Source organism: Lithobates pipiens, unplaced genomic scaffold (assembly GCF_037356315.1).
Source record: "Lithobates pipiens isolate NorthernLeopardFrog02 unplaced genomic scaffold, aLitPip1_a1.2 Scaffold_18, whole genome shotgun sequence".
NCBI classification, from domain to species: domain Eukaryota; kingdom Metazoa; phylum Chordata; class Amphibia; order Anura; family Ranidae; genus Lithobates; species Lithobates pipiens.
The window spans coordinates 318,777,909-318,794,808 of NW_027507758.1; the positions used below are offsets into that span (position 1 = coordinate 318,777,909).

Consider the following 16,900-nt stretch of genomic DNA (forward strand, 5'->3'; position numbering starts at 1 on the left):
TCCAGGAAAGGATCAGTTCCATAAGGGAACTGATTAGTTACTCAAGTCAAAGAAGAATCCTATTTGGCTTTTACATGAATTTGTTGGGGAAGATGGTGGCTTTAGAGGCCATTCCTTATGCACAGTTTTATTTAAGACAACTGGGAACAAGAAGGCCCAAGCTCTGGGCTTCCCAGTGCATTTGTTCCCCCAATGTGCATCAGAGCCTCAATTGGTGGTTGATATCCAAGTATCCTCAAAAATAATTCCTTTCTACCAGTTAGTTGGAAGGTGGTAACAGATGCCAGCTTTCTGGGCTGAGGAGCAGTCCTGGAAGAAGCATCTGTCCTAGGGAAATGGTCCAAATCAGTGATGGCCTTATCCATCAATTTTCTAGAGATTTAGGCAGTATGCCTGGTCGAGGCCTGGACGCTCAAACTATGGAATTATCCTGTCAGGATCCAATCTGACAGTGCCACAGCTGTAGCTTTTATTATTCACCAAAGGGTCACGAGAAGTCGTGTGGCCCAGAAAGAGGTGAATCACATTCTATCTTGGTAGAAAATATTCCTTGCCTATTAATTTTATTTCCAGGAATAGTGAATTGGCAGTCGGGCTACTTGAGTCACCAACAAATGTTCCCAGGAGAATGGTTCCTTCACCTCGACATGCTTCTGTTGATATACCAGAAGATGGGGAGTTCCGGATGTGGACATGTCAAGGACAATGCATCCGATGGCATTGAGCACAATGGCACTGAGCATGGGAGGACGTCTATTGACGTTCTCCCGGCAAAGTAGATCCGCGCTGTAGCCGTCATTCAGATGTCTTCAAGTGCAGAGATTTCATGGAATTGTTGTGATTAGTGGTTGCCTCCCTCCAGCAGTGAGATTTTCTGACACCATTGGATAAGGATTATTGGCACATCCTGGTCTTGTCCCCTCACCAAAGTTTCCTGAGGTTTGCGGTGGAAGACCCACTTTCAGTTTGTGGCCCTACAATTTCACATGTTCACTGCTCTCAAAGGTTGGAATATTTTAGGCATGATGCTGAACATGGTCCAAGAGAGATCCTACCACAGGACAAATGCCTTGCTCTTAGAATTCAGGTGAAGTTGCACACTGACAAACCCCTTAATTGAGCTTTGCATGCGTGTTCTGGGGAAAATGTTTTAACCTCCTTCAAAGCAGTTGCAACTTAATGTCTTATTGACATGGGACAGATAGACACAGTTGTTGGACTCCCTGATGCAGTTAGATGCAGAACGAGCCTCTCTGGTGGGTCTCTTCACGAATACTAGATATAATCAGACAACGGATTGCTCAGTTGTCGGTTTTCAGTGAGCGGAGAGCCGGTGCTCTGTTACCGCGATCTGCTCTGTTCCTGCATCGCTCACTGGAGCCCCAGGTTGTGGAAAGGGTGGAAGTGGCTGGCTTAGGCTTTATGACCCACTGAGAGGCTGAGCCAAGTGCTAGTCCGACATCTGGGCAGATCCCAAAGTTGTTGGGATCCCTGCAGAGCCTGGACCGGCTATGTGATGTCAGCCAGCAATGGGCTTTAGCCCACTTTTGGCTAAATCTGGAACGCAGTAGTTCAGAATACTCCTTTGATCCCTTGAAGTATGACTGAAAAAGCTTTGTCTGTACTTCTCCTTTTACTATATCTAATATGGAACACTTTTTGATGTGTCATCCTTTTTTTAGGTGGTAGCATGGGCTGTTCATGTTATGTTGTGCTAATTATTTCCTCTTCTCTTTAAAGCTTTTACTTGACCGTACGAAAGAAGACCATTATGGAGCTTGTAGATGGTACAGGCCACAGTCCTCATTATAGTTTACGAACTCTGTGCAGAGCTCTAAGATATGCAGCTTCAAATCCATGTAGCAACATTCAGCGTTCTTTATATGAGGTAAACTTACTATTTTCTGCTGTTTGAAATTTGGGCTGTATAGTGGAATTACTAAGGAGGGTGGGATGTTGTGTAAAGTCTACATAAAAACCCGAATGCAATGATTTGCAAATCTCATCCCTTATTATATTCACAATAGAAAACCATGTCAAATTTACAGTATCTCACAAAAGTGAGTACACCCCTCACGTTTTTGTAAATCCTTTTTATGTCTTCATGTGACAACACTGAAGAAATTACACTTTAGTAAAGTAGTGAGTGTACAGCTTGTATAACAGTGTAAATTTGCTGTCCTCTCAAAATAACACACAGCCATTAATGTCTAAACCGCTGACAACTGAGTACACCCCTAAATTAAAATGGCGGCCCAAAGTGTGAATATTTTGTGTGGCCACCATTATTTTCCAGCACTGCCTTAACTCTGTTGGGCATGGAGCTCTCCAGAGCGTCATAGGTTGTCATTGGAGTCCTCTTCCGCTCCTCCATGACAACATCACGGAGCTGGTGGATGTTACAGACCCTGTGCTCCTCCACCTTCCGTTTTGAGGATGCCCCACAGATGCTCAATAGTGTTCAGGTTTGGAGACATGCTTGGCCAGTCCATCACCTTTACCCTCAACTTCTTTAGCAAGGCAGTGGTTGTCTTGGAGGTGTTTGGAGTCGCTACCATGTTAGAATACTGCCCTGCAGCCCAGTCTCTGAGGGGAGGGGAATCATGCTCTGCCTCAGTATGTCACAGTACATGTGGGCATTCATGGTTCCCTCAATGAACTGTAGCTCCCCTGTACCTGCAGCACTCATGCAGCCCCACACCATGACACTCCCACCACCATGCTCGACTGTAGGCAAGACACTTGTCTTTGTACTTCTCATCTGGTTGCCACCACACACTCTTGACACCATCTGAACCAAATAGGTTTATCTTGGTCCCATCAGGCTACAGGACATGGTTCCAGTAATCCATGTGCTTAGTCTGCATGTCTTCAGCAAACTGTGGGCATTCTTATGTTTAGAAGCAGCTTCCTTCTGGGATGACAGCCATGCAGACCAGTTTGATGCAGTGTATGGTGAGCCCACCCCTTCAACCTCTGCAGCAATGCTGGTAGCACTCATACTTCTCTTTTCCAAAGACAACCTCTGGATATGATGCTAAGCACGTGCACGCAACAGTTTTGGTTGCCCAGGGCAAGGCCTGTTCTAAGTGAAACCTGTCCTGTTAAACCACTGTATGGTCTTTGCCACCGTGCTGCAGCTCAGTTTCAGGATCTTGGCAATCTTCTTATAGTCTAAGCCATGTAGAGCAATAATTTTTTTCAGATCCTCAGTTATTTGCCATGAGGTGTCATGGTGAACTTACAGTGACCAGTATGAGGAAGTGAGAGTGATGACACCAAATTTAACACACCTGCTCCCCATTCACATTGGAGACCTTTTAACGCTAATGTGCCACATGACACCGGGGAGGGAAAATGTCTAATTGGGCACAATTTCACATTTTCACTTAGAGGTGTACTTTTGTTGCCAGTGGTTTAGACATTAATGGCTGTGTTGAGTTATTTTGAGGTGACAGCAAATTTACACTTATACAAGCTGTACACTCCTTTACATTGTAGCAAAGTGTCATTTCTTCGGTGTTGTCACACGAAAAGAGAATATATTTAAAAAAAATTAGGGGTGTACTCTTGTGAGATACTGTATAAACTGAGAAAATGTATCCTAAGAAAAAAGTTATGTAAAGTTGAAATTGACAGCAACATGTCTCAAAGCTGACATGGCAACCAAAAGCAGTTTACAGCAAGTCATGCATAACCTTTGTCTGTTTAAAAAGGTAACAAAAAAAATCATACTGTACATGCTTGCTTAGATGGCTGCAGCTGTCCAAACCTAAATCATAGAGGTTAATAAAAGAACAGCCCCAGTAGCAACTGCTATGGGCATCTGAATGCAGACTAAACACAATAAATTGGTAGTTGGCTTTTTCAGTCCTATAATGCAAGTTTCCAAAATTTGACTCTGATGTTCCTTTCACATTTGTGCAATCAGAAAGTCGTGCGATTTTTGCCGCGACTCGAAATAATGCCTGTGTTTTATGTTGAGGTCTATGAACCTCAAGTCTCAGCAAAGTCGGACCAAAGTACTACTTTGTAGTCTCACAGATATGTATGGTACTCTTTGAAAATCGTGAGGTACGACTTGTCCTGCGACACAAGTCAAACAGGTGTGAAAGGAGCTTAAAGAAGTATTTTGGTTTAATAGTGTGTTATCTTGGAATCCTTCTTTGCACTTTGAGTTTCTTTTAGATGAGGTCTGAGGTCTTAGGTTGAACTTGATGGCTGAAGCGGACTCTGCACAGTGTTTGCTGTAGTTTGCTAAAATTTGACTATCTGTGTTAACAATGTTCTCCTTGGTTGTGACTATTCATATTTTTTTAATTGTCCATAGTATGTATGAATGTGTGTTAGTGACCTTAGATTGTAAGCTCCTTGAGGGTAGGGACTGATGTGAATGTACAATGTATAGGTTAAGCGCTGTGTAAATTGACAGCGCTATATAAGTACCTGAAATAGTTGGAGGCATTAGATTTTAACGTCTTTGCAATAGATTGTATTTCTTTGACTCTATTTTTTTTATTTTTATTTTTTTTAGGGATTTTGCCTCTCCTTCCTTACACAGCTTGACAGAGCATCTCATTCAACAGTCCAGGGCTTAATATGTCGTCATATTGTACAGTCTGGCAACATTAAAAGCCTTCTGAAGCAGGTACTTTTATTTTTATTTTTTATAATGGAGTCTTAAAGTGATATTAAACACACAAGTAAACCTTTAACCGCTTCCTGCCCGCCCTATAGCCGAATGACGGCTATAGCGCGGGAGCGCATTGGGGAAGTTTTGTGTTTGCCGTGTTCCCCGGAAACAGGCAAACACAGATCGCTGTAAACGGCCAATCACAGCGGCCGTTTACAGCGTGATCGGCGTGTCCAATGTGAGATGATTTCATATGTAAACATATGAGATCATCTCTCAACGCTGCTCTCCCTCCTCACACAGGCAGCGTGTGAGAGGGGAGAGATGAACGGCTGCAGCGGCCGTAAGTGGTGGGGGGGGGGGGGGGAGTGCCATCAGCCCCAGTACCGCCATCCCCCAGTGCCACCTGTTAGGGCGATCTGTCCCCAGTGCCACCTGTTAGTGCCATCTGTCATCAATGCCACGTATTAGGGCCACCTGTCATCGGTGCCACGCATTTGTGCCACCTGTCGTCGGTGCCACCTGTCGTCGGTGCCACCTGACGTCGTCCTGGTGCTCCAGGGCCTTCAAAAGTGTACTAGGTAGTCAACACGTTAGATGTGGAATTTATTTATGCTCCTAGAACACGTGATGGCGCTCCCTGCATGTTGGGCCTCTCTATGTGGCCAGGCTGTGAAAAAGTCCCACACGTGGTATTGTAATACTCAGGAGGAGTAGCAGAATTTTTTTGGGGGTGTATTTTGTGGTATATATATGCCACGTGAGAGAAATAACCTATTACAATGACAATTTTGTGGGAAAAAAAAAAAAATCTTAATTTTGCAAAGAATTTTGGGAAAAAAATGACAACACCATTTTGCTCTTGTTAAATACCTTGGAATGTCTACTTTCCAAAAAGGGGTCATTTGGGGGGTATTTGTACTTTCCGGACTTGTTCGGGTCACAAGAAGTGAGACAAAGATCAAATAATATCCACTAATTTGGGTTATTTTTACCAAAGATATGTAGCAGTATAAATTGTGGCCAAAATTTATGAAGAAAAATTAATAATTTGCATAATTTTGTCACAGAAACAAAGAAATATGCATTTTTTCAAAATTTTCGGTCTTTCATTTATAGCGCAAAAAATAAAAAACCCAGAGGTGATCAAATACCACCAAAAGAAAGCTCTATTTGTGGGGAAAAAAGGACAAAAAATTCATTTGGGCACAGCCTGGTTCCCTACAGTGCATGCGCAAGTCATGCTGTGCGTTCTGAGTGGTCCCTGCTGTCTTCTGGTGCCTGTGCGTCTCCCAGAAGACAGCAGGGGTATGAGTGGGACAGAGGAGGGGCCGGACCTGGCCTAGATCGCTGCAGATTCTGCAGCGATCTTTTGCCAGAAGTAGGGGAGCAAATACCTGTATCTAGCCTCCCATCCCTGCACACCCCCCCTGAGAAAGGTGACAAATGTGACGCTGGGGGAATTCAGAAAACTGAAGTTCCATTTTTGGGTGGAACTCCACTTTAAGTCTAATACAGTTGCCACTACCTGTCCCAAAAACTGACAATGCTGCTGTTGGCTGTGCATTGTGTGCTCATTCATCCAGAGTTGTCTCAATAATACTGGAGGGAGTGGTGTTACTAACCAGATCATCAGTTGAAAACCGAGGGGGGGGAAAAAAAGCCAAAGAAAACTGATGCAGCCACCACATCTGGTGATCGCTAAGCTGCAACAATAGTACCTTTTTTGGTTTTGGGTTTAATACCAATTTAAAGCTGCAAGTTAAAATGTTTGGTTTCTGGTTTTATTCTACGTCTATCTATCTACATTTTATGATCGGCCGTGCGGTTTTACTTTTTCCAGGCTTATCACATGTGTTTACATTTTTAAAACTATGTAATCAAATGATGGTTTGGTTTGTGTTTGAGGAAAGGATCCTATTTTAAAAAAAAAATATTCTGAAACCAGATGCAAAATCAATCATTAGGAAAAAAATTAATCTACACATGTGAATTTATTATTGCAGATTATGTATTGATTGATATTGTGTAGCTTTGAGTAGCTTTGCATAAATCTTTCTTCACAGCCTCTCCCTGAGCCTCATGGAGGACGCTTTGTTCAGATAGAAGGCTACTGGATTCCTGTGGGGGATAAGAACCCAGCAATAGATGAAAGTTACATCCTAACACCCTCAGTAAAGCTCAATCTCCGAGATCTTGTTAGAGTTGTCTCTGCAGGGTATGTAGACAACATTTTGTTCTATTTTTTTTATATACTAAAATAATGCTTATCGCACTGAACTTTAGATTTCATTTTAAAATGGCTAAGGCTTATGGTGGTTTTAGGCAGGGAAATGCTTTTCCTTAAATGTCCTGTATGTGTAACTCTTTTGTATTTAGCTAACAGTTGGTATGCTACTTATGTTTTGTTACATACCATAATCTAAAATTGGACTTTAATTGACAACCTAATTGGCAAGTGCTGCTTTGTGTATCTTTGTACTGGGCCACGTGTGACCACTTTTTATGTTTAAGGAATCACCCAGTACTTCTACAAGGAGAAACATCTGTTGGCAAAACCAGTTTGATTCGCTGGCTGGCTTGCGCTAGTGGGAATCATTGTGTGAGGATTAATAACCATGAACATACAGACATCCAGGAATATATTGGCTGCTATACATCTGATGCTTCCGGAAAGCTTGTATTTCAAGAAGGTAAACGTTTATTATCATGTGTAGCTTATGTGATTCTTTCCAGTGTAAAAGTAGCAGTACTAGAAATTCACTAATCCCTGAGGTTACAAATGAATTCCTTATTGGGCTCCTTTCGCGCCGCTCATCGCCAGATCATCAAATCTGGTTTAGTCGAATGCAACACTGGTGGTGTATATCAAGCATCAGGGATCAACCAGTCTCGCTGCCACAAGGGATTTATTGCTTTCTGCCCTGGGTATAATGAAGTCTAGGTTCACATCTATGTGCGCTGTGCTTGATGCGAATTTCAGGCATGATTTGCGCTGCGTTTTTAAACCCTACTTTGTGATGCGCTTGTGCGTGCAGTTTTCATGCCTTTTTTACGGCTTTTTTCACCCTCTTTAAACACACTGTATATAGCTGGTTGCAAAGGAGTGGGCCTGGAAGCTGCCCGCCGCATCCTTTAACCACTTCAATACCAGGCACCTAGACTTCTTCCTGCCCAAGCCAATTTTCAACTTTCAGCGCTGTCACACTTTGAATGACAATTGCGCGGTCATACAACACTGTACCCAAAAAAATTTTTTTTATTTTGTTCCCACAAATAGAGCTTTCTTTTGGTGGTATTTGATCACCTCTGCGATTTTTATTTTTTGCGCAACCAACAAAGACCGAAAATTTTGAAAGACGTTTTTCTCTGTTAAAATTTTTTGTAAATAAGTACGTTTTCTTCTTCAATGACGGGCACTGATATGGCTGCACTGACGGGCACTGATAAGGCGGCATTGATGGGCACCGATGAGATGTTACTGATAGGTGGCACGTATGGGCACTGATGGGTAGCATTGCTGGGCATCACTGATTTTATTTGGTACATGATGGTGCCAGTCAGTGCTTATTTTTGGGCAAGGATTGGTACAGATTAGGCTGTCATTTGCACATCTGGATGGCCATGGGTTACATTCCTGGCCAGCCACGTTACCCTGCTTCCCTGGTGGTCCAGTGTGGGCATCTAAGGGGGGTTGCGCTGATAAAAAAAAAAAAGAATCAGCGCACACCCCCTGTCAGGAGAGCCACTGATTGGCTCTGCTCTACTCGTGAGGAAAAGCCGATCAATGTTTTTCCTATTTACATCGTGATCAGCTGTGATTGGACACCGGAGGCTCTTTACCGAGATCGGTGTAGCGGTTTGTCAGACTGACACACCGCACCAACGATCGCCACAATGCGCGCCTCGTTATCCTGAAGGACATCATTTGACAGCCAGCCAGGATAACAGAACCGCTTCCCGGACGTCAATCTGCTATTGACCGGGCGGGAAGTGCTTAAACACGCACCCCCAACATGTTAATGGCATGCAGCCTGCTTTTGGTTCAGGAGTAGGGGACGGGCGCCCCCTCTCTTCCTCCTTTTCCTGACCTTCCATGCTGCATGCTTGGATAAGGGCCTGGTATAGATATGGAACCTATGCCCTTTTTTTGTTTTTCTTGGCAGTTTTCCCGCTGACAGCTTATGACTCGCCTGTTAAGGACACGGCAGCTGGCTTCCCAGCCGCTCCATAGCAGCCAGCTATATAGAGTGTTTTTAAAGGGGGTAGAAACAAACCACAAAATGCATCAAGAATCCACACTTGCTTTTCTGGTGCAACTCTGATGTCTATTACATGCAAAGCGTAGGAAAAGTCCCTGACACTTTCCAAAAACGCACCAGCTGCAAAACGCATAGATGTGAACATGTACCGTGGGAAACCATGTTAAATGGACTAAAGTGCATTACTGTAAAATGCGAAATTCAACTTCTGATGTGTAGAATAATACCACCACCACCGTGATAAAGAAGGGGAGAGGAGGCTTACCAAATGACGTGGACTCAGAGGAAGGCTTACGCCTCTCGAGTCATATGGGCCTGTAGGTAAGCAAACCAGATAATCGTAGATCTAGTATGTAATCTCCCGCAAGTCTTCAGGTCATGAAATCATCCGTAGCGATCCTCCTATAGTGCTCATCCCACGAAAATAGGGGGCTCAGGTATCAAAGACCATGGAAGTAGAAAACTAGCATAGCGTGATACCGTTTTAACATCCAATTTATTAAAAAATAATAATAAAATTACACTCACATTTGGTTCAATCGTAATAACATAGTCAGAAAGTAGCGATGTCTGTAAGGGGGTCCACCCGACGCGTTTCAACTAAACAGCCGTCCTCTGGGTCCTTCTTAGTTGAAACGCGTCGGGTGGACCCCTTTACAGACATCGCTACTTTCTGACTATGTTATTACGATTGAACCAAATGTGAGTGTAATTTTATTATTATTTTTTAATAAATTGGATGTTAAAATGGTATCACGCTATGCTAGTTTTCTACTACCATGGTCTTTGATACCTGAGCCCCCTATTTTCGTGGGGTGAGCACTATAGGAGGATCGCTACGGATGATTTCATGACCTGAAGACTTGCGGGAGATTACATACTAGATCTACGATTATCTGGTTTGCTTACCTACAGGCCCATATGACTCGAGAGGCGTAAGCCTTCCTCTGAGTCCACGTCATTTGGTAAGCCTCCTCTCCCCTTTATCACGGTGGTGGTGGTATTATTCTACACATCAGAAGTTGAATTTCACCTTTTTTCACGTCACCTCAAGTTTGGAATTGTGATTGATATTACACATTTCAAGGACTGTTAGACGTTCACTTGATGGACTGTATATGTTAAATTAATTTTATTTACCTTAATCTTTTGTGTGCATGAGGTTCATGCACTCTTCCACCTGGGAGTAAGATCTCTTAATATACAACGGAATTTACACATAATTTCTTTTTTTTTTTAAGTGTATGTAATTTTCTTTGCTTGAATTAGTGCCTTACTGGTTCATGTGGTTTGTTGCCACCTAAGCGCCACACTTTTTTGTTTTAATTTTTGTATGTTACTGTGTAGTCTTCAGTAGTGTTGGCAGCTGGGTAGAACACATCTTTTCACAGCGCAGTATTTTTTTACACCTGTAAAATGCAGTAGACGCATAGGTGTGAACGTGGGGTAAATGTTCCAGCATTGTCCGACTGTCTACGTCCAGCAAGGACAATTGGCAGGTGGACTTCCTCAGCTAGCAATGTCTGGACCCAAAGCAGTGGTTCCTCTGTTCAGAGGTGTTCCAGGGGGGCCGGGTCATGTGTGTGGGACAATTTATTTTGACCTCCAAGAGACTGGACAGCTTCATCTCAAAGTACAGGGATCCATTAGCAAAAGTATTGGATGTTGTAGTGACTGTGCGAGCTATACTCCCTGATCTCTTTCCTCCCCTACTTTGAAAGGTTGAGCTGATCATTATTGCGCTGGAATTCCCAAGCGCATATTTGAGCAGGCTGTAAACGCTACCCATTTCTTGAATCCATGTAATTTCTTCTCCTTAGTACAGGCTATGCCGTATATGTAAATGTACACCTCATATAGAACACAGAGCAGTACTTAAATATAAGAATCACTTCAACTAGGGAGCAGAGCGTGTACTAAATCTTGCCTAATTGGAAGAATGTTGGTACAAACTGGAGTTCAAAAATTGGGATCACATATTGTTTATCCTTTCACCTGGTGTGAGTCTCGGAGATTCTACCTTTTTTTAAGCTTTTATTCATTGGATGATTCATTTTTCCTAGACCTTGATCTACACCAGTATTTAGCTCTTGTTGTTTTTCAAGGGTTGCGTTTCTGATATCACCTCTGCATTGTCTGTATGTGGTTTGCGCTGTGAGAATTGATCTCTCAACTAATGCTTCCTAATGGTTCTCTTTTTGTCATTCTGGAAAGGTGCCCGGTCTTCTCATTCCACCATTTTTAGGATGTTCAAGCAGATAATCCATCCAAGCTCAGTTTCTAGAATTGGGTTTCTGTCAAGGCGCAAGTAGACTGTGTTTCCTTTGGCTTTTCAGTGTCGAGCAACTGTTTTCTGATTTCAAGGGAGCCACCTAGTCTGCTGTTCTCGCATTCTCAGATGAACATGTTGGCTTATTCTGATGCCAGCATTGGGTAGAACGTCACTCAGGCAACTTTTTGTGCTGAAAGCATTCAACAGTTTTGTTCCTGCGCCTGTTAGCATTTGTATGCTGTATAGCCCCACCTCTTTGTCGCATGGCTTTTGGATGTCCCGACAGTCAAAGAATTCTTGTGCCCCACAATGGACAAAAAAGAAAACGGGATTTTTGTACATCCTGTTTTTTAGTTGCCAGTGTACAGACACCCTGCTAATATACAGTAAATATATCCAAGGTTTGCAGTTTTACTTTCCTAATTTCTTTAATTTAGGGGTTCTAATTGATGCAATGAGAAAAGGTTACTGGATCATACTGGATGAACTGAATTTGGCTCCAACAGATGTACTTGAAGCTCTCAACAGATTGCTAGATGACAACAGAGAACTGTTCATTACGGAAACACAGGAAGTGGTAAAAGCACATCCACGTTTTATGCTTTTTGCCACACAGAATCCACCTGGCATTTATGGAGGCAGAAAGGTTTGTGTCTTTTTGTTTTCTATTTTATTTTTTTAATAATTGACATAGTGTTTTTTCAATAAAAAAAAAAAAAGTTTTTTGTTGTTGCATTAGGGAGAAAATACTAAAATGTTTATATTTAACAGGTGTTATCTAGGGCTTTCCGTAACCGATTTGTGGAACTACATTATGATGAGCTTCCAAGTGCTGATCTGGAAACAATTTTGCATAAGCGCTGCAACCTGCCACCATCTTATTGTAATAAATTGGTTGCTGTTATGCTAGAGTTACAGGTAATGATTTATATATTTAGAATTCACGTTTTATCATTAAATGTGTTGCAACATAATTTTCTAAACCCTTGTTAGATTAACGAGTAACTCTACTTTTGTTGAGGAATAAACAAACACTCCCTCTCTGTTAAAATGTTTGCAAATGTGTATAGATCACCCAAACTGTTGCAGGTTCTTAACTTTTTTTTTTTTTTTTTTGTTCTGCAGGAATAGAGATTTGTGTTTTTTGTGGAAAGTGAACTGGAAAGCAATTTGGAAATTCAAAATTTAGATGTGGTTTCCTTTTGAGAATATCACACCAAAAATGATATTTCTCTTTCGTTCATTGACAGACACAGCGCTTCCTTATTCAGAGCCATAGGGTTATACCGCCCCCTACAGTAGTTGGACACTAGGCAGAAAAAAGACTCGGCTATGCTTATGGGCAGTCCTAGGTGTTATATATCCCCCTCTGCTATAGGCCTTCAGGTTTTTCCTGCCTAGTCAGGAGCAAGGACCTAGTTCCCTGCTGGGATCTCTGGTCCTGGCAATTTTGTTTTCTGGATTTTTGTTCGGCGAGATCTACAGTCAACTGCCGGACTGAGCAATGGGCTGGATTTCTAGATCCAGTGGTCCCTCCAGTCTTGGTTGGTCATGACATGTGAGTTCAATGCCTCGTGAGGTCGCATACAACTGGGTCTTGGCCTGAGTTGTAGCGTTCCTCCTGGCTGACAGCCCCGCCCATTTCCTGATATGGTGAGTACATATCCCCCTCTCCCCTTGGATGGGGTTGTGTGGATGCATGCCCCTCCCTGTGTTGGTAGAGTCTGCAGATTCCCCTCCTTCCCTCAAACTCCCTCTCCCTGGGGTAGGTGATCCTTGTTGGGTCCTCCTGGTGATCTTCCCTCCCCTCCTGCTCCCCCTCCATATGGGGTAGTGTGGTGGTTGGTATTAGGGGCTGGTGTCATGCATGGTGCTGGGGGTGGGTGGGGGGGGGGGTCTAAAATCCTCTGGGAGTTCCTTGCCCAGATCCCCTCTCAGCATGTAGCTTTTGGCTGGTCTTCAGGGATACCACTTTGGAGCCTCTTGAGCGCAGCCGGCGGCCATTTTGCAGTAGCCGGCTCAATTTTCTTGGAGTCTGCGTGCTTGTAGCCGGCAGGCTGTTTTTTGTATAGTCTGGCGGTGGTGGTCCGGTCTGATGTGCTTGTGTGCTAAGGGGGCGGCGGTGTTACTGTGAAGCTCTGGATGGCGTTTTAGCTGTGGGAGCTCCTCCTTTTACCCCAGCGCTGACTCTTCTAGGTTGTTCCTCTTCCTTGGACTCAACGTGTGAGCAGGGCTATATCTGAGGCAGCAGATGCTACGCTGGTGGGGTGTTGAGTCAGTGGGGTCCCTTCCTCTCTCTGCTGCAGGCTGTGTGGTGTCCTATTGATCCTGTGATGCTACCGATGTGGGGGTTGTCCCATAGTAGTGATCACACTTGCTGTGGTGGGTCCCCCTTCATCCCCTATGGCATCTCAAAAGCAGGTTTCCCTACCTGACCCCCCCTCTCAGACAGCAGATCCCTCGGCGCCCCAGCAGTTCTTTGATACACGGAGGCAGGCCTAGAGTCATTTGTTTCCTGGTTGGAGGTGGCTTTTGGGCAACGGACTAGCAAAAATTGCCCTCATGTCATTTGCCTCGGCTGCCGTGGACGTGGCCCACCCTGTGAGGTTTGCCATGCTCCCTGACTTCTCAGATAGTGAGGATGATTCCTCCACACCTGTGGCTGCTCATATATAGGTGATGGTCGACGCATTAATTGCATCTGTGCGAGAAACTTTAAAAATGGAGAATGTGGCAGAGGTGCCGGTCCTTCTTGGCACCCACGAGCTGTCTTGCATGCACAGCAAAAGTTTCTTTACCCTCCTAGTTTGAAAAATTTGTCTAAAGTTTGGGAATGTCCAAAAGGTCCCTTTGTGGTCGCAAAATGCTTTGCTGTGATGTATCCCTTTTGAGGAGAGCCTCCTCAAGACGTGGAGGGCTCCACCAGTGGTGGATCCACTTTTGGCCAGTCTTGGTCATTGCCCTAGTGTCGCAAATGCTAATGGAGTGGGCAAAGCTGTTGCACCGTGATTTGGATGGTGAAAAGATTCTCCCTGCTCTTACTGAATTGGCAGATCAGTTGGCCCAGGGGCTGCAGTTTGTCTGCGATTCCTCCTTGGCCGCAGCTTCCTTGATCTCTCAGCTGTCTGTTTCAGCAGTGGTGCTTAAGGGTGTATTGTGGCTTAAGTGTTGGTCTGTGGACCAGACTTCTAAAAAAAAAAAAAAAAAAAAAAAAGCTCTGGCTGATTTACGCTTTCAAGGCGATTCTGTTTGAGGCTACCCTGGATGACATCAAGAGTGTCACGGGGGAAGAGAGTACCTTTACTGCCACAGCCTAAAAAGGGAAAGGAGCCTCGTCAGACGTGGCCCTTTCTGTCTCTGCACACATTTTTCGCCCCTCAGGGTCCTCTGACAAGGGTTCAAAGTCTTTGAAGCCCTCCTCAGGAGGTTCCAAGTGATCCTGGTCTTGCAAGCCGAGAGTGGGTTTCTCTAGACTCGCTGACGAGTCCCCTTTGGTATGAAGGTGCGCCCTCATCCGTGTCTAGGATTTCTTTGGTGGTTTCCGGGCCCAGGGACCTCTTTGATATATGCCAAGTGGGTCTACAAAGTGATTCTGTCCAGCTTGTCCCCCGAAAAAAAAATTCCCTTCCAATGTGCACCTGTCCCCTGACTGCTTGCAAGCCCTTCGTGGTGCCCTGCAAGACCTGTTGCTTCAGGGGTGACTGTCCTGGTTCCAGTGTTGGAACCTTTTTAGGAGTTTTATTGAAATCTGTGCACGGTCCCAAAGAAAGAGGGCACAGTTTGCCCAATTGTAAACCTCAAGGCCCTGAACTGCTTTGTGCTGGTTCAGAATGGAGTCCATTCGCACTGTGGTGGCGTCCCTTCAGGGAGACTTTCCTCTATCGACATCAAGGATGCTTACCTGCACATTCCAATATGTGCCTACCTGCACATTCCAATATGTGCCTGACACCAGTGATTCCTCCGTTATGCTGTGGGAGAGGGGCATTATCAATAGGGGCACTATCAATTTGTGGTATTTTCCCTTTGGTCTCGCCTCTGCTCCCCAGGTCTTCATGAAAGTGTTGACTTGGTTCTGGCATCGCTGTCTCAGTGGGGGCTTGGGGTTCTGGGCTACCTGGACAACCTTCTTCTGTGAGCAAAATCCCCTGCTCCCCTAATGGGCGACATGGAGATCGCTATTCAGACTCGAGTCTGCTCTGATTCCAGCAAGAAAATTGGATTATCTGGGCCCAGACTTTGGATTCAGCTCTGGCCAGATTGTTCCTTCCCCTGGACAAACTCCAGAAGTTGCATGGTGTAACTCATCTCCTGCTGTCCAGCAGGTGGTCCTTCCTGCGGACTGGCATGCGCTAACTGGGCCTGATGGTATCTACCTTTTTTTTTTGGCTGTTTGCACAGTAACATACAAGATACCTGCCAAAGGAGACCCTGGTGAAATGGGACAAATGTCCGGGGTCTCTGGACAAGAAGATTCAGCTGTGGCGGAAAACCAGGCTGTCCCTGGTCTGGTGGCTTCGCTCTCTGGCTCTTCAGACAAATCCTTTCTCCCCTTTTTTATTGGACAGTAGTCATCTGATGCTAGTTTGTCTGGATGGGTAGGTATCCTCAGCCTTAGTTCTGTTCAGGGTCGCTGGGTGCTGGAGGAGTCCAGATGACCGATCAACATCTTGGATCTTCGGATCATTGTCTGGGTCATTGTACGCATCGACTTCGGGTGCTCGCGGTACGTATTCAGACAGACAATGCCACGGCAGTGACCTATGTCTACAGGTGTTGGCCCACAGGGAGTAGTCCTTTCACTTGGACCTGTTTCATCAGATATGTCTCCAATAGGGCATTCCCAAGGTAGATCTATTTGGCGTCCCGGCTCACAGAAAGGTACAGAGGTTTGTGGTCAGGTCACAGGATCCTCTAGCAGGCACTCTGCTGGCCCTGTCGGCCAGTATTGTCTAATCTACACCTTTCCTCCTCTCGAGCTTCTACCGTGGCTTTTGCGCAGGATTGAGACCAAAGGGATTCTGGTCATCCTGGCCTTGTCGGTCTTGGTTTGCCCACCTGGTGCACCTGGTTGCTGATGCCCCCTGGTGGCTGCCTCTCAGGGGAGGATCTACTGTCCCAAAGGCTGATCTTCCATCCTGCTTTAGCTGCTGGCTTTGACGGCCTGGCTGTTGAAAGCCAGGTACTGAAGGATAGAGATTTGCCTGCATTGGTGGTCCCGACACTCCTAAAAGCTAGGCAGTCCACCTCCTAGGAAGACTGACGTGGAAAGCGACTGTCACTCACCCTCCATTCCTTTCCGGTGGCTCGGTTTTGACCTTTCTTCCATGGGGCGTCGAGCAGGAATAGGCTTTGAGTACCATCAAGGGCCAGGTGTTGGCCTTGGCGGTCTTCTTTTAGCGTCCCCTGGCCTCGCACTCCCTGCTTTGTACCCTTTTTATTCCTGGGGTTTGACATCTGACGCCACCAGTGTGGTCCCCTCTACTGCCGTGAGGTTTGAACTTGGTACTTTCAGTTCTCCAGAATCCTCCCTTTTAAAAATATTCGGGGGATTCCCCTGCTTCGGTCTCAGAAGGTGGCCTTCGCCTCTGCTTGCAGGGTGTCGAACTGGCGGCATTATCTTGTCCTACGCCTTACCTGGTGGGCCACAAAAATAGGGTGGTTCTTCGCCCTTCTCCATTGTTCCGTCCTAAGGTAGTCTTTGATTTCCATTTGAATGAAGACCTTGTGTTG

The 16,900-nt window shown here is 44.9% G+C and overlaps 1 protein-coding gene across 1 annotated transcript in view; it reads left to right on the top strand.

The window, feature by feature from the left end:
- The window catches only part of MDN1 (midasin AAA ATPase 1), a 462,551-nt gene that overhangs the window by 174,939 nt on the left and 270,712 nt on the right, over positions 1-16,900 (top strand). Inside the window, exons 21-26 of the mRNA XM_077487249.1 lie at positions 1,741-1,888; positions 4,535-4,648; positions 6,700-6,851; positions 7,148-7,326; positions 11,605-11,813; positions 11,939-12,085. Coding sequence (XP_077343375.1) covers positions 1,741-1,888; positions 4,535-4,648; positions 6,700-6,851; positions 7,148-7,326; positions 11,605-11,813; positions 11,939-12,085 — 949 coding nt within the window. The remainder of the gene's footprint in view (positions 1-1,740; positions 1,889-4,534; positions 4,649-6,699; positions 6,852-7,147; positions 7,327-11,604; positions 11,814-11,938; positions 12,086-16,900) is intronic.